Here is a 25,828-nt window from a genome sequence, read left to right on the forward strand (position 1 = left end):
CCAGACCATTTACAGTCATATTTAGGGCATTGAATTAGGTGCCCCATATCAACTATATCAAGTGAACAATGACACCATGGCCTTGAACCAAACAACAATTTTCTTTTCATATTCACCTACTTGAAATGTATGGAGGATCCTGGGCTGCCTCAATATTCACCCGTGAAACAGCCAAGGCCTGGCTTAGCTTCTTCCCATCTTTAGACATGTTTTTCCACTGATAGTTTGCCAACCACTGTTATGATTTACAAGAAAGCGGGACCCAAGAAAAAAACAAAGACAGATGGGGGAGGGTAGCATGGTTTTAAATCAAGGTATTGGTATTGGCCAAGGCCAAGATACAGATCGGCTGTATCGAGACAAATCGGATGGTTTTACCTCGATTTTGATTTAAAAAATTATTTTGTACAGCATTTTTCCCTTGATAGTACCATTCCACTGATCCTGTGTGTCGATACCAATACTGAAATGGCTACATTTGGTCCTCCCAGAAACATGAGTTTTCCACTAGAAAACACTGGAAAAGCTAGGACTAAGAAGTACAATATGCACTTCTCCCAGTGTTTTCTAGTGGAAAACTTTATGTTTCTGGGAAGATCAAATGTTGCCTATAAGAAAAAGAAAAGGAAAAAAAAAAAGAGGGGGGTGGGATGGGGAAGAAAAGAGAAAATAAACAAAGGTATGTAGAACTATTGTTAAGGTATTGTTTTATGGACACAGTGAATTTTCTTCCTTCAAGTAATTATGTATCTCAACTAAGGAAAAGGCTAGCTACACTAAGGAAGAAAACTTCACTTAAAGAATAAAAAACTAACACCCTTTAAAGGAAGAGAAGATATTACAGAAGGCATTAAACAAGGGGTGAGAGATGAGAAAAAGTACAGAACAAAGGACGCTGGTAATTATCATGTCCGAATCTGTGCAAGGTATTCTTTATCTGCATTAGCAAGGCGATTTTGAAACAACGCCCACTCTTTTCTGCACCTCTCTCTTACCTGTGGTTGGTAGGAGAAGATAAAAAGAAAATCAATAAATATAGTGCTCTAGAAAATCTTGTACAGTTTTTACACACACACACACAGAGAAGACATAACATGGATTCTTACATACATACATGAATGTGATTTCTGATCCATACTCAATTACATGTGGGTCTCTGGTAAGAAGTGGATTCTTACATACATACATGAATTTGAGTTAGGCCCCCAGGATATGCTTATGAAATTTCAGATATAGACTTGGATCTAATGTAGATCAAAACAACTTTATGCCCATATACAAACACACACAGAGATGGGTGAAGACCTCAGATTTACATCATCTAATTGCCCAAGTTAGCACCACATAAGAAATGTACCATTCAGTCACATGCACAGTGATTTGATTAGTTAGAGCTAAATATTTCTATATACAAACTACAGTTTCATCAAACATGCCAACATGGTAAAGAAAACATGGAGAGATTGATATACATTAGTTCAGATCATACAGAGAAATGTGTTTTCAAAGAAACACCACTAAAAAGGGGGAGGGGATAGAGAAGAAAATGATGCGAAATCAGTAAAGAAAACATGAACACATAATGGTTAGGGAATATACCCCTTCCCATGGTGCTTTCCCTGCGTCAGCCTGGCCCTGCACATTTTGACAAAGTTTGGATTAATAAGATTAGAGCTGTGAAAGCATAGCTAAATGAATGCAAAGTTTCAATAAAAGAAAGGAAGTTCAAGGATCATAATGAGGTCATAGATAAAATGACAAACTATTCTCACGCACAATAATAAACAAAAGACATGAGCCCTGCTAAGAGAACTAATTCCCCGCAAAGTTCATCCAATAGGGATAATGATGCTGTTGATTCTCTAATTGTTGCCGTGGGTGCGACTTTCACATCCACAGCTGGCCAGTAAAAAAATTAACTAATACTTTCAGAAGTATTTAGTACTTAATCACTGGAAGTCAAAAAGTTTGTTCAATAGCATATCACCAAGTCATAAGTTAAAATGGAGTACACTCAGATCCTCACGCTAACAGAAAATACAATCATCAATCATGCACTCACAATGAAGAGATGGTTGTTGCATTCCATCATCATTGTTTAAGGAGCCAATATGTCAGTTAATTTGAACACTGAAGGAAACTGTACCTAACCTGAATCTGACTCACAATTAAACAGGCTCAGATTAGCCAACCTAACCTGGAAAAACCAGGATGGTGTAAGGAATCAGGGTCTACTGTTGAGTTGCTAATTCCTTGCAATTCTTGTTGTTTCTTTCCCGGAAGGGAAAAAAAGGAGGGGGATCATTTGGTTAAAGGAAGCATTTGTATCAGTATCATGGTAATTGAAGTAGATTGGTCAACAGTGCATGATGACCCTAACCCAATTGGAAAAAACAGATTGGCTCCAGCTGTTGGGTCAAGAGTCACCGCCTCTTGTCTTCCTAGTCATTTTCCAAGACTTATCCAAGCTATTTGGTGCGTGTTCCATCATTCCTCAACTCAAGATGCATGAAAAGGATTTGATAAAATCTTTCATAATATAGGTTCTTAAAAGTAGTTTCATGTGCAGCGCATGCACACACACACACACAGACACTACATTGCTTGGTCACATTTCGTGAACCCAAACCATCTGACATGTCATTTTAAACTCAAAACGAAGCACAGGAATTCATTAACATTAGAATTCAAAACTGCCATTTCAGTAATGGAATCTAGTGGGATTTATGTAATTTTCTGTTCACTATACACTCACTTTTAAGGCACTTCATCAATTTATTTTAAGCTGAACTTTGGTGTGAGCCCCTCAGCCCTCTATCACAGGGGGCTATCTGTTTCGATACATGGCAATTTGGTGACAGTGATTAAACATCTCTGACCTTTATTACATGCATGTGTGTGTGTGTGCATACTGTAGTCAGTTATGCTTCAAAACAAGTATTCTTTAATTAAGAAATGAAAATAGTACTCTTTAGTTTCATATAAGACATACATGTCCTATTAATTTCCATGTATTGGTTGAAGTTGTCTAACTGATGCTCCTCCTAATACCAGTACTTCAACTCTTGTATGGTACCTATGGTATACTACGATTATTGCGCCCATATCCAGGCATCAGTATGGTTCAAGAAGGCGACCGCTTCGGTCGAAACCAACCAAAATTTTTTTGATTTCGAACCTTATTGGCACGAAACATACGACTCAGGAGGTATTCAATTTCGATCAAGTTTTGGTCGAAATCTCGGTCCGGGTCGGTTGTGCCATGTTTCGCCGAAATGGTACAACCATGTGTTATATTGACTTAAATTCGATCGAAACTGGCACTGTTTCGATTTAATTTATATCGATATTTAGCAGGTTTCATGCAAAACCTGCTGTCAAGGCTAAAAACATCAATTCTTATCGGATCTTAGCCATTCCACTTCCTATTCTTGGTGGAAGAAGTTGTTAGAAGCTTGTACAACTCATCTACAACTAAGATTTGGTGGATTTGAGGAAGATTGGTTGAAGATTCAAACTTTGAGGTAATACCCTTTTTCCCTAAAATAATTGTGTAAAAATAAGGTAAATATGTAGTTATTAGGCTTTAATATTTGAGAAATACACAGGCAAGGTACAACGTACACTCCCAACCTGGGGTACAAAACCAAAGTAACAATTTGAGTGAGTTTTCCAACAATCTAAAGATTCCACTGTGTTTAGGGATGTTTAGGGTCTCTGCCAAGTTTCAGCTCAGAATATGGCCATTTGACCACAGAAATGGTCAAATGAATCCACCAACCGACCCCAGCAGAATTTCAACCAGAAATTGGTTGAAACCCGAAATAATTCTGTTTCGACCCTTCTTGAACCTTGGGCATCAGTGATTAGCTTGCTTCTTGGGGGAGGGGGGATAAGTGTGTTCTTCCTGTCATATAGTGGTGTTGTTCAACACATGGGTACTAAATTTTGATGGTGGCTCCCTGAATCCCTACAACTTAAGTTCTTTACTTCTGGAAGATTGGAGTTATCATATTCTCCCAACCAATTATATTTGTTTTCACAAGCGTGATGTGCACACACACACACACACAGAGACAGACTGAAATAGGATATTAGTTAATGCATCAAGCACCTTACACATAAATCATGCGTTAATTAAGAAGGGTATTACCTGGCTCCCTAAGGAAGGTATCACTTGATGAACAATCCATTGTGAATCAACCACACCAATCTTCTCATGTGCAGGCTGCACATGTAAGAACCAATAGAATAATTGATTAATAAATGTAAAAATAGAAGTGTTGTCTAGATAAAATAAAATTCACATTGAATTTGACAGCAATACAGTGGAAGACTTAATGTTCCAATGGAGGTTCAGAACAAGAAAATAAATTTCTTAATAAGGAAAATATAAATGGCTTGAAAGTAAGCCATGTCAACCATATAATCCATCAAACATATTTAAGTAATACAGATGCTCATTTGGATTGTGAACCCAATCAGATGGACACCTTCTGAGTTGCAAAATAGTCTCCTGAATAATTAGTTTTAGTCTTATTGAAAAACAATGGAAAAAAATTGCAACATGAATGACACGATTCAGAAAACGTTTTGGCAATCAACAGGACCACAAAAAGCCATTGAAATGCAGACATGCAGGCTAGAAAGGGAACAGTTGAGGAAAAGATAATTCATACCTCCACACATCTTCTTAATGCAAAGTCCAGTCCCCATCCATGTACCAGATCATTCTACAAGCACATATCCAATTAATTCAACAACTATAAGCGCAAAAGGAAAGTGTTCAATGGAAAAGGTCCCAGAATAGGGGTAGCAGAACCAAAGAACTGGGGCCTTACGTTCCTCCAAGGAATCCACTTATACCTGAATCATATGCCACACGCAACGCCAAGCTTGCCGTGAAAATACAGGGGCCATAATTTCCACAAACCTGAAGAATGGACAAACAATTATAGGCCACAAAAGTAAAGACACCATATACAATTGAGGGATTATGAGATTAGTTGAACTTAGAATAACCATTTGTAATTAAATTCCATTACTCCACCATAAAACCACCCAGGTCAATTACAGGCGGTTGGTCCTAATTATTCGGAAATTTAAACATCCAGAAACAAACCAGAAGGGGGTGGTGGAAGGAGTTGGGAGGAAGTGATGCAGCACAAAATCTGAAGGGATGGTTCCACAGGTTGCAGTCCTTGTACAGTTCTGAAGGTGGAAGAAACTTTGAGCTTTGACATCCAATATAAAAATTGTTAGGAAATCACAAGGAAATCCAGGGTTAGAGTTGGAAAATGAAGGTTAAGATTCTAGATTTTAGCTTTTTATAGGATGGAAATGAAGGCCTAAACATCATATAATAAAATGAGTTAAAGACGGATTAGGATTAGTGATTAGGAACAACAAAAGTTGTAGTAGGGCTCGCATTGAAATGATACAGGGACATTTTAAAGGTTCAAAAAGTCTAACAAAAGGAGGAGACTCAAGAGAGGAAGGAAGAAATGAGGGTAGGGTGTAGAGATCGACAGAGAAGCCATCAGAACCATAGCCTGTCACAGTGGATTGTCTTTGCTACCAAGTTAGAAACACAGACAATGTGAGAGACTGCTTGTACTGTTGTAGTTTCTGTTTAGTTGCAAAAAAAGAACGAGAAATTGAAAGAACACAAGAGGAGAGGAGAGGAGAGGGATTTGACTGTGGGCTCATGGGAGAGGAAGAAAGGAAAATCAAATAACTATTTTACCCTTTCTTTAGTAACTCTAATAAAAATTCCTGAAAAGGAAAAGTCTCGTGATATCCTGAAAAATCACACATCATTGTGACTGGAATATTTCTCCAAAGAATAAATTAGAGAAGAAAAAGAAACATGGGTAATTAAAAGAAATAAGGGAAGGAAGAAGACAACGACACAGAAGAAAGGAGAAAACCCATCAAGATATCCATATATGTTGATCCCCCTAGCAAAAAATTAATTTATCAAAGAAAACTAAAATGACACATTATGAGAGAACCATATGTAACTTGACTTGGACATGGAGAATCAAACATAATCTGTCACCATTTTTATTTTCTCATCACTTGACTAAGGGCTATTTTGGTATGATTTCTATTTCAATTTCATGGGGTGATTTTGATTTCGGAAATTGTTTGGTTTGATTTTCACACCTTATTTCGGTGAAATAGAAATCATATGAAAGAGAAATTCTGAAATAGGTGAGAAGCCCTTCCAATTTCAAAATTGAAATTACATTCATTCTATTTTGCGAAATCTTTAATGAGCATGTGGTGAACAACTGCTCTTTTGATGGGCAATGCAGTAATTTCACTCAATTTTTTTATTCAACTGTCGCTACTACTGTTTGTTGCTTCTTCTTCAGCGAACACCAGTCTAGAATCCAGATCACCTCCTCCGTCGATTTCAAGCTCCATGGGGGTTCCCTTGCTGCTGCAACCCCACCACCGGTAACCCATGTGGCAAAGGAACCTCTCACAACCCCTTTCCTGCCACTGTGAACCATTGAAGGGGATTCTGTTATAACAAACAAATTATCCCTTTTGTGAAAATGTTAAACAGCCCTCAATGTTTTAGCTATTCTATTGATTTACCTTCATTTTATAGCGTTGCAGGGGATTCATGGTAGCGAAGGGATCTGAACGCCCAACACAGCCTCTGCTCTAGGTTCATGATATTGAAGCCCGCTTCTCAGTTGGGGATTCATAAGCAAGACACAACAGTTTCAGGAGGGGAAGTAGAAGTGGTTTGATGGGTTCCAAAGCGACTTGCAGAAATGAGCTCTGAATTGCAGTTCATTAACTAAGGGGGCGATGCCTATACTTTGCTTCCAAATGGTACCTGGAAAATCAAAAACTCCAAAACCATGTTCTAGTTTTCTTCAATCGCTCTTCTTATTCTTGTTCCCATATATTTCTTGCAGGACGGCAGAACAACTAGATCAAACGTGCAAGAAAGCCATTTTTTTGCGCTATTATGCCCTTTATCTAGTTTGATTTGGTCTCAAGCTTTGTTGCTTGCTTAGAATAAAATGGGTATTCTCTTTATGTTTTATCATTTTATTCTTTTCTGTTAGATTTATCTGGGGATTGATCGACAGAAACTGGAAAGGGAGTTTATGTTTAGTTTTCCAATTTGCTACAGGAGTCGCCTGAGGAGAGATGAAGATTTTGACTTTATTGGTTGATGTGGTTATGTAGCTACCCCTACCATAAATCAGCGCCTGGTGCACAGGAGAGGGGAGAGATCCACAGCGATGGTAGGGGCAGGTCTGGTGGCAGGGCTGGGGTATGTGATGGCGGGATTGGTAGGGTTGGTGGGGCTGGGGTGTTGTATGATGGGCAATGGAGGCTTGCAGTAGGGTATTTGGCGGTGGACACTTGCAACAGGGTGTTGTGGGGAGCAGCGGAGCGTTGGCGATGGAGTTCTGCAGAGCGGCCCTAGGGTGTTATGGTGAGGTTTGCAGCAGGGTGGTGCGGGGCTTGCAGCAGCAGCAAGTCAACATGGCAGTAGCAACAAGGCAGCAGCGGCAGCGCAACAATGCGCCTGAGCACGGAATTACAGGAGAGAATCTATTCTCAGAAATTGAACTACCAAATGGGTTTCTTGTTCTTCAATATTTCAAATTGATGCAACCAAAACAATTTCAATTTCTTGACCAAAAATCTATTTGTTGACTATTTCACGAAATCAATCCGAATTGAAATCGTATCATACCAAATCAGCCCTAAACTTCCTTTGTAAAATAAAAGAAATCACTAGGACCATACTCTAGAATTATATTGTCAACTCAATATATATAATTACTATCGTCCCCCATATTTTAGGATTATGAAATAGTCATTGAAGCCTAGGGATGCCTTGTTCCTCATCATAAACGGGCAAGTTACCCTTTAGGTTACGTTTTGGTCCCATTTGAAACCTAATATCCCACCAGAAAAATTCAAGTTTTCTGAATCTGAAGCAATTTGGGGAAGTCCTAGTCTCCCTCTGCACTTCTAGTGTGAGGATGGTCTCAGCATCACTGATTCCGTCCTGGGCAAGCCTCGGTTTTCTGATGGTTGAACGAAAAAGATGGACCGCTTAGCTTTTGCGAGGATTTATGTGCAGATCTCTGCAAACGACCCTCCTCCGTCTTCCATTACAGTCACTAATGATGAAGGGTTCTCTTTCACCCAACCTGTTGGGTTCGACTGGCTTCCTCCTCCATTGCACTTCTTGCAAGGTCTTCGGTCACTTGTCTGGAAGCTGCCTCCCTTAGCCATCTGGGTCCAGTAAAGCTTCAACCCCTTCTACCGCTGCTATTGCTGCTGCAACTGTTGCTCCTCCTGCCATGCCCAATGAATCCTTCAGATCTCAAACCCACATTGGGTTCCATCCCCCTCAGGTACCTCGCTCCTAGTCCCAGTTTGCCCATCCTCTCCCTCTACCCCCCCTCCTCCTCCTCTGGTTACCCCCCCCTTCTAACCCTGACCTAGGGAGCAACTGTCGTTCAATCAGTCCAAGGTCGGAAGAGAAATAGAAACTGGAAGGTCAGGCACCGTGAACCGCCAGGTTTCTGGTTCTCCCTGAGCACATGACCTTCCAGTTCCCTCCCCGTTGGTCCAAGCTTCCTCTTTGCCTGCAGGATCAAACCAATTCGCGAGCTTAGCCTCTTTAACCGACAACGACAATGACCCCTCTGTGGTAGCTATCAATCGCCCTTCCTCTATACCTCTTGCCTGCCCCCCGAATAGCCCTTCCTGTACAGAAAGCCCCTTTGAACCCTCAATGCCTCAACCTACCATGACCTCCTCTCTCGCTGAGCCTCTCCCTGCTGCTGCATACCCTCTTCCTCCTCCACTTCTCAATGTCCCTGCATTGGTTTCTTCAGTCGTGGGTTCCTCTTCCCTTCCCCCCTTTTACTCCTGCTTCGCCAGCTCATTCCTGTGAGGTCAATCGATCATAAGAAGGTCCGCCACAACCACTCCTTATACCCCATGTACTGAGCCCCTTTTAAATGCAAGCCCGCCTAAGGGCCAGCCCATTTAAACATTCATCTTGGACCAGCCCTTAATGGCTCACCCGTGCTTAACCAAGCCTCCTTTTTGGGGCCTGCCTTCCCCTCACCTGGCTCCTACCAACCCAACCCATCCCCCTATCCCAACTCCCTGCCCGTTGGATCTAGACCCTGGGTTCGCCCACCCGACCACTAACCATTTCTGCCCTCCTTTGCCTGATACCACCACCTGGCTCCTTCTTGTCCTTGCCCCCAACATCTGTCCTGGTCGGAGTGGTCAGCCATCTCACACCACCTCCGCCACTGAATCCCCTCCCCTCTGTAAACTTCGACTGAGGTTGCTCCTCCTAGTCCCTTGTTTTTTTTTTTTTTTTTTTTTTGGGGGGGGGGGGGGGGGGGGCATCATTGCAAACTCCCAACTCTTCCAAATGAACCAGTGTGTTGGAACATTCAGGGCCTCAACTCTCCGGCCAAACAGGCAGAAGTGCTCTCCCGAATCAAATCCCACCATATTGCCTTTGTTTGCCTCATTGAAACTAGAATCAAAGAGCCAAATGCCCGCTGTATTGTTGCCTCTATTTCCCCCCCTCTTGGGCTTTCTGTTCAAACTATCCCCACCACCCCAATGGCCGGTAGACCCTTCCTTATTTCATGCCATAATTCTGTCCACTTCACAGCCTCTGCATCTCAAGATTTCTGACCCTGCTGTTAATTTTTGTTTCCTCTTCACCTGCATTTATGCTACTAATTGTGCTTTCGAGAGATGCACTCTTTGGGTAGATATTTGTCAAATTTCCCTCCAGGCTGGCTCTCTACCCTGAGCCTTGGAAGGGGACTTCAATGTTGTGTGGTTTGCCCATGAAAAATGGGGAGGTGGCCAGTTAGAAGCCTCCTCTATCAATGCTCGTAATGACTGCCTTCAATACATAATAATGGATGATTTGAGGTGGTCAGGGCTTAAGTTCGCTTGGCACAACAAGCACAGTGGTGAGTCTAGAATTGCCTGCAGACATGTGGTCCTCATCCAACCTTACACCTCCTTCGACTCTAAACCATTCAAGTTCTTTGACACATATGTGGTCCTCTCATCCTGACTTTCTATTGTCCGCGATGCCTGGGATAAGCCTGCTGGTGCTCACTCCTCCCCCCTCATTTCCTTCTCTAGAAAACTTCAGAATGTCAAGAATGCCCTTAAACATGGCAACTCTTCCTCCTTTGGAAATATCTCCCCCCTTGTTTCAGATCGTCATACCAAGCTTATAGATATCTAGTCCTGCCTACAATTTGATATGGCCTCTGAGGAGAATTCTGTTTCTTCTGAGCTTCTTTCCTTGCCCAAAAAGAGAGTTTCTTCCATTAAAAAGCCAGTGTCATGTGGCTGAATCTTGAAGACTCTAACATTGCCTACTTCCACAGGTCCTTGAAAGGCAAAACCAACACTACCTCCATTTCCAAACTCTTAGCCAATGAAGGTTCCTCCCATCTCCTCAGTTGAGGAAATAAAATTTGAAACAGTTAACTATATCTTCAACATCTTCAAACTCACCTACTCTCCCCCCCCCCCCCGGGTCATCCTTGATGGTCTTCTCAACAAAACCATACATCCCTCTCTGTTTTGCTCCCTCCATTCTATTCCCTCTGAGGAGAAAATTCTCTCTGCAGTCCATTCTCACAAAGCAAATCCTGCCCCCTGCCCGGATGGCTTTAGTATGTGCTTCTTCATCTCTTATTGGGACATTCTCAAAACTGGATCTTGTAAAGGCTATTCAAAGCTTCTTCTTCAATCCCAGTTAGGTTAAAGGGATAAAAAAATTTAAAATTTATGTAAATTTATCCCAGGTATAATAATGTTGTATAATGTGAAAATGTATAAAGAATAAATTAACAAAAGAGTTGCAAAGGAACATAAAATCATATCTATGGTAGTGTGGCATCACCAACGAATGAGCTTGGAAATGCAAAAACCAATTAGGACCATCCAAAGGAGGAAGGGATCGGTCAACTGCATTATTGAAACCTAGATATAGAGATGTAAATGGATCGATACGGATCGGATATGAATCGGATGTGATCGGATCCGGGTATTCCCAGTCAAGATAAAGGGATCAATCAGATCTTCCTTTCCCTTATTCCCTAGAAAGAAGGTGCCTCCTCTTTGACAAACTTTCGCCCCATTTCCCTTCGCAACCTTCTGTACAAATTCATTGCCAAAGTCCTTGCTAATCATCTCAAGTTGGTGGTTGATTCTCTAGTTAGTTCCAATCAATCGGCTTTCATTTCTAGAAGTATTTCCGACAACATTCTTCTCTGTAATGAGTTTGTCAGAGGGTTTGACAGAAAATCTCACCCCGCCTGCAGCTTTTATGAAGATTGATATTCACAACGCTTTTGACTCTTTATCTTGGGATTTCATTGCCAGTGTTTTACATAAAATATCTTTCCCCCTACCTTAGTCAATTGGATTTACCATTGCATCTCCTCCCCACGTTTCTAAGTGCTTATCAATGGTAGTCTCACTAGTTTTTTGCATCCTCAAGTGGTATTCGTCAGGGTTGTCCCCTCTCCCCTTACATCTTCACATTGGCTTTGAAGTCCTTTCCAGAAGCCTCCGGTTTAACATGGACCTTCAGCTCATCTCTCCTATGCCCAAATGCAAAGCCCTTAAGATCTCCCATCTCCCCTTTGGTTGATGACCTCATGATCATTTCCAGGGCTGATATCCCCTCAGTAGAGACTGTCTTAGCCTGTTTGTGCCTCCTTGAAAGCATGTCAGGCCTCTATATATACCTCTCCAAATCTCTCCTGTTTTTGGTTGGGGTTCTTGAGGCTTAAGTCTTGTCTAAAAAGAGAAGTCTGGGTTCTCTTTGGGTAGTCTTCCAGTGAAGTATTTGAGGTACCATTGATCCCCTCTAGGTTAACCGCTTACCATTGTTCCCCTATTTCTGGACCTCTTGCGCAAGAGACTCCAACTTTGGAAGGGCAAGCTTCTTTCCTATGTCGGCCATCTTAAGCTAATCATATATGTGCTTCAGTCCTCTTATATTTACTGGTCCAGCATTTTTGGTCTTCTGAAATCCATCATTTTGAAACTTGAGTCCCTCATGCATGCCTTTCTTTGAAAGGGGTGTGAATCTCCAAGATTCCTTTGCCCGATTAGTTGGTCCTCTGTTTGCCACCCCATTGAAGAAGGGGGCCTTGGCTTGAGAAGAATCAAAGAAGTCAATAATGTCGGCATTCTTAAGCTTATTTGGAAGATTGCAGCTAGGAGAAAGAGTATCCGGGTTGATTGGGTTTATTCCCGCCTCCTCAGCAATGACTCCATTTGAATAGTTTCTCCACCTTCGGATGTATCTCGAGTTTGGAGAAAGTTCCTACAGCTCAGACCTCTTGTGCTAGGGGTTATTACTTCCTAGATTGATGATGGTGCCTCCACGAGGTTCTGATTAGACCATTGGCACCCGCTTAAGGTCCTTTTATTCGGTAGGGAACAGAGCTATCTACAATTCAGGATTCAACATGTTGGACATGATTTCGGACATCTTTCAGTCTGATGAGTGGCCACCTCCCCCCTCCCCCCTCCACATCAGGCATTTGGGATGTTCTTCTGAGTATCCCCAGGAGACCCTTTGGCAGTGGTGATATTATTACATAGTCTGCATCTTCATTGGGTCAGTTTAGTGCCAAGTTTGCTTGGGATCTTATCAAGGCTCGCGACTCAGTCAAAGTCTGGCGCAATCTGGTTTGGTTCAAGAGGCACATCCCAAGCCTTCCTGATTCAGCGCCAGGTCCCTGCCTCTGTAGGAATGCTTCTGAAGATGTGGATCATCTCTTCTTTGACAACCATTCTCTTCCACTGTTCGGAAAGGCATCCTCTCCAAGTGCTGGCCTTCAAGAAGAAGAATCCTCCCTTTCGATAGAGAATGGATTTGGGTGGATATGTCTTTTGCAGGCAAATCTTGTTGTGATGCGGTGGTTAAGCTTGCTTTGGAGCCACAATCTACCACATATGGATCAGCGCAATCTCCGCATATGGTCCCCCAAGTCTATATCTTTTCAGCGGATTTGGGGTTCAATTCTTTTTTATATCAAAGCCAAGTTTAGATGCTGCCCCCTCCCGATATGCAGACACCCCTAGAAATAGGTGGTTGTTGATTCTAGAGGCTTTTCCCCCGCTATTCTTCAAACTCATGCATCCCCTCTTCTGTAAAGGCGGAGCTCTGTAATTTGTATTTTCGCATTTGTTTCGCTCTTCCACTATCTTGGAGAGTCCCATTGTTTTCTTTCTCTTCTTTGGTAATGAGTTACTTATTCACCAAAACAACAACAACAACACAGCCTTATCCCAACTAAATGGGGTTGGCTACATGGGTCCTTTCAAAAACAAAGTAGAGAAGACTGAGGTCCTCATAAAGGGAGAGAAAAGTAAGAGAACCTTGAAAGAAATGGGATAAGAAAGGTATGTAATGGAAAATGAAAGATGAAAGTAAGAGGAAAGACGATAGCCTAGGAAATCAGGAAAATCTCAGCTACATGGTGTCGATGACGAGGATCCTTGCCCTCCAATAGGCTCTATCTAAGATCATAATTGGTACAAGACCCAAACTAAGCATGTAATTCTTCACAACCTCACCTATGGTCATTTTAGGCCTGCCCCTAGCTCTTTTAGCTCCTTCAATCAGCATCAGATCACTTCTCCTTACTGGAGCATCCCCAGGCTTCCGTTGTATGTGGCCAAACCACCTTAGGCCGTTAGGCAACATTCTCGGAGCATGTCGCTGATCGGTGTGACTCCCACATCCGCTCTAATATGTTCGTTCCTCACTTTATCCTTCCTAGTTTTGCCGCACATCCATATTAACATTCCCATCTCTGCAACACATTTTTTCGCTACATGGCACTTCTTAACTGCCCAACATTTCAGTCCCCATACATCCTAGCCGATCGGACAACAGTCCTATAGAACTTTCCTTTAAGCTTTAAAGGAATGTGTCGGTCGCACCTCTCCACTTCATCCATCCTACTTTAATTCTTTGTGAAACATCATCATCTATGTCACCTTCTTTGTGTATGATAGACCCCAGATATCAGAAATAGTCACTTGGCTATATCTCTCGCTCCTCAATTTTCACCATGTCATCATCCATCGTAGTGTGACAAAAGTTACACATCATATACTTCGTCTTTGATCTACTAATCTTAAAACCTCTTGTTTCCAAGGTCGATCTCCACAACTCTAACTTAGCGTTAATCCCTGTTTTTGTCTCATCCACCAAAACCATGGTACAAGATCTCGGCGAGATATCGCTATTATCTTGGTTTGGGTTGACCTCGAGATGAGATCATAGTCGATATCTAAATACTACAATATCTGGCTGAGATCTCGCCAAATATCTCGGTCTCGGACTCGGTTCAACCAAGTTGAACCAAACCAGAGTCGAAATCTCGCCTCTGTTGGTTTGCTATGAAGGGAAAAGTCATACAAAGTGGAAGTTTGGTGATTTTTTTGGGCAAATCTCACCTCCAACTGAAGATTGAAGCTTCAACATCTCTCTTGGGAGTTGCATTGCATCTCAAGAACACTTTTAGGTAAAAATTCCTTCCCAAAAACAATTTTTCTCATAGAAACATGATCTAACCTTGTTTTGTTGACTATGAAATTATTATATGTTATACAATGTCCAGCGATCTATGGATTGAGCTTGATTCAACAACAACAACAACAACGTGGTCATTATGATGATCCGATCCAACACTCGTTTCAGTAATAGCTTGTATTTATTAATCTATGTGACTGTCTCTTTCCAAGTTTCTAACAATTATGAACAAACAGTTGAACCATCACTATGTATGATTATGAATATGAATATGATGCCTAATGCTTAAATGGTTTATGGTTTGGTGTATTTTTATTCTTAATGCTTATTTAAGTTGTTTTACACATTTACTTTAATTATATGACTTCTAAATATTCTGTGGAATAGTCTAGGATAGACCTCACGCACGCCGTAGACTACCAACCTAGGGTCCGTATTCAAAGTACCATTTTGGGTTTGAATTTGTAAAAAGTAATGATTTGACTGTGTTTAGATTAGAAGGGCCTAAAATAGGGTGAATGTCAAGTTTCAGGACCTATCTTGGCCATACGGCCACCGAAACCAACCATCAAGTTGAAGAAAAAAAATACAAGATCTCGCCGAGATCTCGGTATATCTCAGTTTCATGGCCTGGCAAAACCAGTGGCGAAACCGAGATCTAAAACCTTGACCAAAACGATATCATTGGCTAAGAGCATACACCATGGTACCTCGTCTTGGATGTTCTTGGATAATTCATCCATGATAAACGCAAACAAATAAGGGCTTAGGGCTGATCCTTGATGTAACCCAACCCTGATTGGGAATTCCTTGCCCTGGCCACCCACATATCTCACACTAGTCACCACACCCTCATACATATCTTTAATTACTTCTATATACTTACTCGACACCCCTCTCTTCGCAAGAACATGCCGGATTAAATCTCTAGGTACTGTCATAGGCTTTCTCCAAGTCAATAAAGACCATATGGAGGTTCTTCCTACTAGCTCTACATCTTTCCATGAGCCTCCTCAGTAGGTAGATAGCTTCTGTCGTAGATCTACCTGGCATAAAACCAAATTGATTCTTCGAGATATGAGTCTCTCTTCTCAGACGGACTTCAATAAACTTCCCCCAAAGTTTCATAGTATGACTCATCAGTTTTATGCTTCTAAATAAATCAGTATGCAATGGGAGTTGTCTAATTCAAAGTTGATTTCAATTAGTTCAAAGCCAACTTCTATCTTTTCTTTTTCTTCTTATTCAACAAAGTGTTTCTTTCTTCTTTAAATTGACGTTTGAGTCAAATTAGGGCATCCCCAATAGCAAGGAATTGAAACTAAATGATGGATGGGCCACAAACCTTAATTTTAAATCAAGGAATTAGAGCTAAATTGGAGGGAAATAATAAGAGTTAGTGCAGGACAGAATGGGGAGATTTTTAATAACTCCGCAACCAAAGCTCAATTAGGGCTGAAACACCAGTCAAGTATAGGTCCTCGGGGGTCCTAACTAGGACTAAAATATCATGGAAAAACTCCAACTCTATGCGGGTGTGATAGGCCTGCAATAGGCTTGCGGCCAGACCAGAGCAGTGTGTTAATTTGGGTATGAAATCAGGACTGTTGATAGGGAATAATGGTGCGTTTAAGCAGGGTAGCAAACAGAAGATGGATGATAAAATATGGGATGAAACAGGGAAAGATTGGAGGAGATATGGAAAGAAAAATAAAACTGGAACTGGGTGACAAAACAGGATATCACAGGAACAGTATAGCAGGCCCAGAAACAAACCTGTTAATGGCTGAAACAGAAACGAAGCAATAGCAAACTAATGCTTGATAAATTAGGCCATGACCCTGGGAATTTACCCACAACCAATCAATCGATTGCCGAGCAATCCTTCAAATTCTAATTCATTCAATTCAAATCACTGCATTAGATTGTTAACAAGGCTCCATATTTATAGACTAGCTTCTTCCCAACTTTCTATTCTTAGCAATGACTAAACTCTAAGAACCTTTCTAAAATTCCTAGACTGAGAACAAAGGAATCTGAAATAAGAACTTTCTAGAGCTTCTAGAGTTTTTGGAATCAGATTCAGTAGTTCTTTAAAAATAGGAAGAACTCAAATTAGAAACTCAAAATAAAACTACCCTAAATACTTTAATAAACCCAATTAGAAAATAAAGATAGCATCTAAAACCCGTGGACACAATATGGGCTTATAAAAGTTGTCCCATTTAAAATAAAACCCAAGAGTACTAAGCCTATAACCCATATAATTGACTAGGCCCTCAAAATCAAGTCTTTTCAGGTCCAATTGAGTTGGGCTTCCCGCATCACGAAATGATCCAACAGGTGACCAAAAAGCAATACATTCTGCATGTTCATGTTTGTTTTGTAGAAAATGTTCTTTCTGATTAAATTTGGTGATGATGCTTTCAAGGTCTCTCTAGGTGCCGATCTCTAGAGTTATAATGATTCTGGTAATCTGGTCCACTAGAGTTTCTCTTTCCTTCTCCTAATCTTTCATGTTATCCATTTATTTTATGTTTCCTGCAGTAACCCTATTGCAACAACCCCTAACCCTATTATTCACCAACCATCCCTTAGTTCCATCAAATTCCTAATTTTTAACGTAACACAAGTACCACTATCTACAATTACTTCAGCCCGTGACTGATGCAGGACAATATAGATACCTGAGAGTAATCGGCCCAACTAAAAATAGAGATTGTGCTAACTGGGACATAAAAGTTTGAATTAGACGTTCAGGTCATAAATATAGATTTCACAAGTTAAAAAAGCTAGGTTCAAAACTGAAAAATTAATGAAAATCAAAATCTGAAGAACATAAATTAAAATCAATTTATTGGTAAAATTGAATAAGTGACATATAAGAACACTATCTGTATTAGCTAATTGCATACAATTTTGAAACAGAAACCAGAGAATTCAATTAACCGGTCAGTGTCACCATGAACAGTAAACTAGGCTTGACCATGAAACCCTAGGACAAAGAATCCCCATTCTCATTCCATATGCACAGAAGAAATTTAAAGCCAAGACTAGGATTCCGAGAGAAACTAGGAATTCTGAAATTCCTGAAACTGCAAGCTATTTTTTTCTCCTAGCATTGCTACTAGTGCCTAGATACTGCATCAAAATTCCATTCCATACATAAAAAAATTAAAAGTCACATGTATATACAGCTATGTGAACCCAATATTTTATAAGCAATTGACTTAAACTTGGACACTTAGACACCTAACTCAACCTGACAACTAAAACATTAACTCCTAAATGAAAACCAACTTAAGACGGATTACATCTTCCGTAAAGACTACAAAATTCATATAGACTAAACAGTAATCCTAAGACCATTAAACCTTACCCTATCTTACTCAAAACATATCTCAATTAACCCTACTACCATTTCGCATGTCTATGGCAACTGAAATTATTTAAATGATTATACAAAAGTTCTTCAGTGACTAAATAAATCCCAGAACCCAAAATACCTACTTTCTATAACAGTTCACACTAAAGCACGCTCCTACTTTTTGAGGAGAGTAGTAAATAGTAATATGAAGTAAAAGATGCTCCTGACTCATTCACCTACCCTAATCTTCTCCAAATCCTACACCATAACTTTCATCTACTTTGTTTTCCCAATGTACTTTCTTTAGGAACTCCTCCATATTTTGAGAAAGTTGAGGTAGTGAGTACGCTACATGACTACGAATGGGAAGGGTTTTAGTCCCCACATCGTTCGGTAGTGTGCAGTTGTTGGGCTTATGAGCCTGGTAAGGGCCTCTCTACCCTGAAGCTCAGGCTTTTGGGTTGGATGCCGTAAAATGGTATATAAGAGCGGATTGTCCATACACAGCCATGTGAGGGCCCATGGCCAGGAATAGGACAGGTTTTAGTCCCCACATCAGTCGAGTAGTGTGTGGTTGTTGGGCTTACGAGCCTGGGAAGGCTTCTCCAGCCTAAAACTCAGACTTTTGGGTTGGAAACAGTCAAAGATCCTACATTACCAGTTAAGGGGGTCTTTCTAGGTCCATTGATCAAGACCAGAAATTATGAGGATGGTATGTGTAGCCCATGCTTTATGCACTTTTTTTTTTTTTTTTTTGTTGGGGGTGGGGGGGGAGGGAGAAAGAGCATACGCTGCACATGGAGGAAGATGTGGGTCACTACACCAGCCTGGTTTCTCTAAGGTTTCCCTGCATACAATCAAAATGTTTACCATTTATTACTGCAGATGGCATTAAATAAAATAAAATTATTGAAGGAGAAAAAAATGAACTTGAAAATCCTACTTGTGAACTTCACTGTCACCTCTCCTCTTAGTCATCTGCCAAGTAAGTCCATTATTGGGCTCAAGTCCAGGTTGAGAGATCTCCAAGCCATGTTTCTTTACCAAATTAAGGTACCTGGTATGGTTGCAAGAAGTAACAATATAAATTGAACACGTAGAGATACTACACTTTCACAAATTAGGTACAATACAGCACTCACTTCTCTGCATTGAAGTGCTGAACACCAAGATCTTCATCCCAGATAAAAATGTAATCATAAGCTGCCACAACATCTGGATGCAAAAATCGCTTTGCATACCACCTACAACAGATTAAAAAAAAATCTGTAGCTCAGAATAAGTAGTGCAATGTTGCTAACCATATGAATGATATTGGGTCAAGAAAATAAAATGAGAAACCATCAGCAATCCTTTTAACAAGTACCATTTTGAAAGGTCTTCCAACAAAAAGAACCTGATGAACACCAACCCCCAAATGAAAAAAAACAAAAAAAAAAGATAGGGCAGTAATGAACTCCAAGAATCTGCAACACTCAAAAAATAATACCATTTTGTTTGCCTCTTTGCGCTCACATGAATCGCACGCCGTGACCACTCAAATTGATCCCATTCACTTGTCCGACCATCATAGTGAAAAAGCAAAATTGTGAAGTCTTCAGAAAACTACCAGGAAGGGTTAAAAACACAAACCTCAGTACATTTGGCTACTAAACAAAATCAAATATTACAATATGGAAAATCCATATAACCTTTTTAACAGCTGCATCAATGTTATTCCTCTGTTCAAACCCAACCGTGAATGTAACCAAGTACTTTGGCTTACTTTTCAGGTCCTGCAGGGTCGAGACTGTTAATCATATGAAGATAGTCCCGGCACCTAAAATTCATGCACCAACAATATATAAATGGAAGCCTCCCTAATAAAAACCCAAGATCTTGCTTGAAACCATTTATCGTTGCTTGACAATGGATCCATGCATGTACACATCATAAGGAAAGAAGACAGAAGTGCCTCAGGGGGAAGAGAAGAAAAATAAAAACAGAACGGCAATCACCAGCTTGCCTTACACCTATCCCACCCACCCAACCAACCCAAAAAATAAGAGGGAAAGATAAAACTACACACCAGACCATCTTCAGGCATACACAGAAATAATATGATGTGGTAACTAACAACTTAAGGAAAAATCATTCACTGAAAATACTGAAAAAGTAAATTCACCTCCTTGGGCTCTCCCCATAATCTTCGCAAATAGAAATCTGACTCAGACACAACAATCCCAGGAGGCAATGACTCTGCACCACGAGGATTCTCTGGAACATATATCTGAACAAGTCAATTAGGCAAGAAAATGTTAGCAATTAAGAGAGAGAGAGATCTCAAGAAGCACAACCACGTTGTAGGACAAGCAGCTGAGGAAAGAAAGAAAAAAGAAGCCAACCTCTCTTCTATGTCCAATTTAGAATTTGGAATTCAGCCAAGAACAAAGAAACTACATTGACCATAGGACAAAAGACCAGTGTATTATCATGAGCTTCATCTTACAACTTTTAGCAAAATATTTACAAGCCTGTTACGTGTAACATATGGATTGGAATGGCAGGTCCAGCATTTAGGTGGCCCTAATTGCTGTTATTTGGTCAATTTGGGATGGCATGCTATGGTATTTCTGAACAACTTCTCGTTTCTGATAAGAAAATCTTATTAAAGAGAAATACATTTCAATACCATAAAAAAAACAGCCATGAGCAACACAAATATAAGGATTGAAAATTTTTGACAGATATAAGGGGCTGTAACTCCCTAAAAATCATTATAACTGGATGCCAACCGAAAGACCTTATCCTTAGTCTCCCAAATTAACTCCAGCTTCCCTGGTACTTTCAAAAAACTCTACTGTCATGAATCTGCAAAATGGAACCCAGAATAAGGTCCCAATCTATTGACTGTGCCTATGAATCTCATTTTCTTCCAACAAGCTAGCATCCTTTCAAGAAAACAATGCTTTAACCAGTAATATTCAGCCTTCCCATGATACCACACCACGTCTCTTAACAAAGAGACAATGTGAGACCACATGGTTAACAGATTCTCCAGTAGCAATGCAGAAAATAAACCACTTGAAAGAAAGCAACCATTTCTGATCAGATAATCAATGGTTAGGATTCTGTCCACCATGGCTGTTGAAATAAAAAAATTGTATTTTTTATGAACCCTCCACCAAATGGCCTCAGAAAAACCATTTCTTTCCAGGCTCACTAAAGGATTCAGAGTATGATTTCACAGTGAAAGAGCCAGACCGTTTGATTGGGGGGGGGGGGTAGGTAGGATGAACCCTAGTTTCAAAATACACAGCCCTTTTTAACAAGATCCCAAGTAAAACCCCAAAACAGTAAAAAGGTCAACAATAAGGTCCTAAGTCAACCTTATTGGATGGAGTTCAAATTATGGTCAGAGGTAGGTTTATGTTAGGTTAACAAATCCCCAAAAGACTGATGATTCAATGAGCAGATTTAACACAATTAGCAAAACAGTGAAATCTGGAAATTAAATCAGAACAAATGAGAACTCTAATTACTTCCTATCAGAAACTCAGATCTGTCCAAAATTCAGATCGAATTTAGGACTTGGACAGTAGATGAAATCCCCAAAAGATGTTAACAATCAAACGAACAAGATATGAAATTGCAGAAAACAATGGTGTATTCACTTGAATATTGATGGAGAAGAAGATATGACTAAGCATCCCACCTAGCCTTGACTGGACTCCCACCAGCCATTAAAGGTACCCCCCCACCACCACATAACACTGCATCTCACAGCAAATCTGAATCTCACAGAATAAAGAAAAGGCTTAAGCCAATACCTCATTAATCAAATTCGTGTACAAGGCTGTAGCTGAAACAAACCCAAACACTAAAAAGGAAAGGCCTAACCCAATCTTAACTAACAAAATAACATAAACTGATTAGGAAACTGACTCAAAACAGGACTGGACTTGTAGAATCCTAATCCAGCCTAACTAAAACACCTAATAAAAATTAAAATACAGAAATAAAGACAATTACTTAACTAATGTTGTATGCCTAGCCTCTACCCATATTATAGGCCCGTTAAATTGGCCCATTACGTAACTGGTCTGGTTCAGTAGGCACATTCCTTGTCATGGTCTGACGTGCCCTCTCCCGTTGCCTCCCAACGCAATCCTTTCTTGCTCAGCGGCAGATCCCGGCATCGCCCAATTGCTGCCTTTTGCTGGAATGCTCCAGAAGATGTCGATCATCTACTCTTTAATTGCCCTTTCTCCGTTGTGCTTTGGAAAGCTCTCCTTGCAAAATGTTAGCCAAGGAGAAGAAGGATCTTACCCTTTGACAGGGAACGGAACTCGGTGGATATATCTTTGGAGGTGCTTCCTCCTGCGACTCAGTTGATAAGCTTGCTTTTGGTGCAGCCATATATCATATCTGGATGAAGTGTAATCTTAGATTGAACCCCATCTTCTAGGACTGTGCAGCAAATTGTCCTCTACAATTTTCGACATTACATGCAAGCTTTCAAATGCCACCTCTTGGTGCATCGATTCCCCTCGAAATAGGTTGACTATTTCTTTGTATCCCTCTGTTTCCCCCCCTAATTGAGGGTTGGGCTTATTTGTATTGCGCTTTCACTTTTTCCTCCCTAATTGGGAGTCCTTGTTTTTTTTCTTCTCTCTTGGTAATGAATTATTTATTCACCCAAAAAAAATGGGTCCATTACAAAGAAAACCCATTGGATCAAAGGCACAATCCAAAGCTTATTTCTAATAAAATAAGCTCATTCAAGTGATTTAACTGCATCACCCTTCCAGCATCCAAATTCTTATATCTTATATCTTTCTATGTTAGAGAGTTGTCAATAAGGGAGAAAAGATCTACAAACTGGTTAATGTCCTAGTTGTTCAGGTATATACCATGAACCAATATCTGCCAAAACCAGATATTGTTGTGTAATACCAAAAAAAATCTCTGCTGTAGGCAAGTTTAGTAGACCATGAGAAAGGGAGCAATGATTATCAAAGCACCGGTTTTCTTTCCCCAAGAAGAACCTGATTACCTTGACATGCTAGCATGCTGATCACCTTGAGCCCTGTAGTGATATTGTCAGGACCCGGTGACTTGTCAGTCCAACTCATCTATGCATAGGCATCTCTACTACTCTAACACTTGTACTATTTCTTGTTGTTCTTCTTCTTGGGGATGTAGGGCTTCAGCTCTGCATCAGCTCTCCCTGGCTTGAAAACATTCGTCTCTGATGAATGGACGAAAGACATGCATCGGTTATACTACTCTAACACTTGTACTATTTCTTATTCTTCTTCTTCTTGTGGATGTAGGGCTTTAACACTAATCATGATTATGTCTTTTGGCTTGAACTCTACATATCGCCGATGTCTATCTGCATTAGCCTTGTAAATATCATTGTTGATAGCAATTTTTCTTCGAACATCAGCGTGTACCTCTGTGATATGGCGCTAAAACTCATCAGCTTCAACACTTACCCTTGCTTGAGGGGGTAAAGGAACAAGATCGATGGGACACCTTGGTTGAACTCCAAGTAAAATTTCAAAAGGAGTACGTTCGGTTGTCCTATTCACTGAACTGTTGTAGACAAACTCAATAATATCAAGAATGGAGGGCCATGTCTTCTCATAATCTCTAACCAAACACCTCAATGAAATTCCTAGGTCTTCTGTTCACCACTTCTGTTTGCCCGTCGGTTTGTGGGTGGAAAGCAGTAGATAATAGCACCTTGGTGTTGGTCTTCAGCTACAAGGTCTTCCAGAAGTAACTCATAAACTTCACATCTCTGTCTGAAACATTAGTGTTTGGCAGTCCAAGGATACGCACTTTTCCCTGAAAAATAGCTTCCCCATATGGGAAGCAAAAAGTGTCTTTCTACATGGAATGAAGTGAGCCATCTTCGTAAAACAATCTACCACAACCATAATAAAATCATACTGTTCCCGTGTAGGTGGCAGTCCAAGAACAAAATTCATGTTGAGATCAACCCATGGTGCATGAGGAACCGATAAGGGTGAATAGAGACTAGTATTCTGCTTGTCTCCCTTTAGTAACAGACAAACTTGGCACCTCTTGATCACATGTTCCACATCCTTAGCAATGTGCAGCCAGTAATAACGATCAGTCACCTGTAAGATGGTCTTGTCCTCTCCAAAATGTCCTCCCAGGCCTCCTCCATGTAACTCGCTAATAATGTGATGGCGTAGGGAAAAACCTGGTATGCACAACTTTGTTCCTAAGGACAAATAACCATCATGAATAGCATACTTAGAGTGCGTTTGGTAACGGTCAGAACAGTGTTCTGAACAGTTCTTTTGTTCAAAAATAACGAAAAAATATGAAAAAGTGTTTGGATTATCGGTTCGTTTTTTTATTCTTTAAAGACCGAACCGGGCATTTTTGAAGTAAAAGAACGTTCTTTACAGACCGTCTTGGAGACGGTCTGCAAAGAACAAAGAACAAATCGAGAAGGCTATCGAGCAAAACCCGTGACTTCACAATCGAAAGAAACTCAAGCTGCGAGAAGAGGAGGGGAAGGAAGAGAAGGGAAACGCTCGAACCACTGCGCAGTACAATGGTTTCTCTCTCTCGCTCTCTCCTTCACGCTCTCTCTTCCTTTCTCTGTGTATCTTCCTCTCTCATCCTCTCTTTCTCTCTCTGTCTCGCTCGCTCTCTCCCTGTCTCACTCTCTATCTCGCTATCTCTGTCTCTCTTTGCTCGTTCTTTCCCTCACGCTCTCTCTGTCTCTCTCTCTCCTTCACGCTCTCTCTTCCTTTCTCTGTGTATCTTCCTCTCTCATCCTCTCTTTCTCTCTCTGTCTCGCTCGCTCTCTCCCTGTCTCACTCTCTATCTCGCTATCTCTGTCTCTCTTTGCTCGTTCTTTCCCTCACGCTCTCTCTGTCTCTCTCTCTCTCTGTCAATCGTTGTTAGATTGTGATTTTGACGAGGACTGAATTTTTTCCTCCCATTTGTGTCTCAGGAATCTCAGGTTTTGGATCTACAACTGTAAAATTAGAAGTAATCGCCGAAAGGTATGATTTTGGATCTGTTGAAATATTTGATTTTTAGGTCTAGATGGATGTTAGGGATTTTGGGGATTTTGGGGATGCTGGTTTGTGAAGGTAGTAGATCTGTAGTTCTCTGATCAGTCTTCGTAATGGCTGTTTTATTCGGTTTTTTTTTTTTCTTTTCTGGATGAACTCTCTCTATCTTCGTAATGGGTTGTTTACTCCATTTTGCCCATGTAGAAGCTCTTATTGCATGGAAACCTTTTCAAATAAAAAGCTGCTCTGGAACCAGTAAAAACAGAAGAAGAAATAGCCCTTTCTTTTTGGCCTCTTTGGACGATTTGGTGACTCACTAGTAACCATAAAATCTGCACTGATCTCGGAAACTGAATCCAATTCCATATCAATTGCAACAAAGTCCTATTGCATATCTATCTTAACTAGCTAATATTCTTTGGCCCTTGGCACATTTTCTGATTAAGGGGCCTTTACTCACAGATTTATGTTAGATCTATCTTGCATTTACAAATTGATGTCCATATCTTTGGTGGAAAGAAGGTTTTATTACCTGTGAACAATGACTCCATCAATTCAAGAACAAGTCGTGTATCGCATGAAATCCAAATACCAATAAATTCTGGTCTACATGTATAGATGACTAATGAATGAATGGTAAGAACTCTTAACTATTGATTCTGCACAGGGAGAGCCAACTGAGGCATGATTCTAGGGAAAAAATGGAACACAAGACTTCCTAACATTTGGCCATTAAGGGGTTCCAACAGCGTTCAAAAAGACGGGTTTTTTTTTAAGTGGGTTATATTGATATACGCAGCCTGCTGT

The 25,828-nt window shown here is 40.6% G+C and overlaps 1 protein-coding gene across 2 annotated transcripts in view; it reads right to left on the bottom strand.

The window, feature by feature from the left end:
* Positions 1-670: 670 nt before the first annotated feature.
* LOC122656717 overlaps positions 671-25,828 on the bottom strand; it is a 37,398-nt gene continuing 12,240 nt past the window's right edge. The window contains exons 5-15 of one of the 2 annotated variants that reach the window (XM_043851335.1): positions 20,140-20,244; positions 19,667-19,750; positions 19,465-19,580; positions 19,118-19,219; positions 18,919-19,032; positions 18,766-18,822; positions 4,867-4,933; positions 4,680-4,733; positions 4,154-4,228; positions 1,600-1,635; positions 671-995 (exon numbers count right to left, since the gene is read on the bottom strand). In XM_043851335.1, coding sequence (XP_043707270.1) covers positions 906-995; positions 1,600-1,635; positions 4,154-4,228; positions 4,680-4,733; positions 4,867-4,933; positions 18,766-18,822; positions 18,919-19,032; positions 19,118-19,219; positions 19,465-19,580; positions 19,667-19,750; positions 20,140-20,244 — 900 coding nt within the window. In that variant the 3' untranslated portion in view covers positions 671-905. Of the gene's footprint in view, positions 996-1,599; positions 1,636-4,153; positions 4,232-4,679; positions 4,734-4,866; positions 4,934-18,765; positions 18,823-18,918; positions 19,033-19,117; positions 19,220-19,464; positions 19,581-19,666; positions 19,751-20,139; positions 20,245-25,828 lie in introns of both variants that reach the window. The other variant, XM_043851334.1, reaches the window with a different exon arrangement.

This window comes from Telopea speciosissima, chromosome 3 (assembly GCF_018873765.1).
Source record: "Telopea speciosissima isolate NSW1024214 ecotype Mountain lineage chromosome 3, Tspe_v1, whole genome shotgun sequence".
NCBI classification, from domain to species: Eukaryota; Viridiplantae; Streptophyta; class Magnoliopsida; order Proteales; family Proteaceae; genus Telopea; species Telopea speciosissima.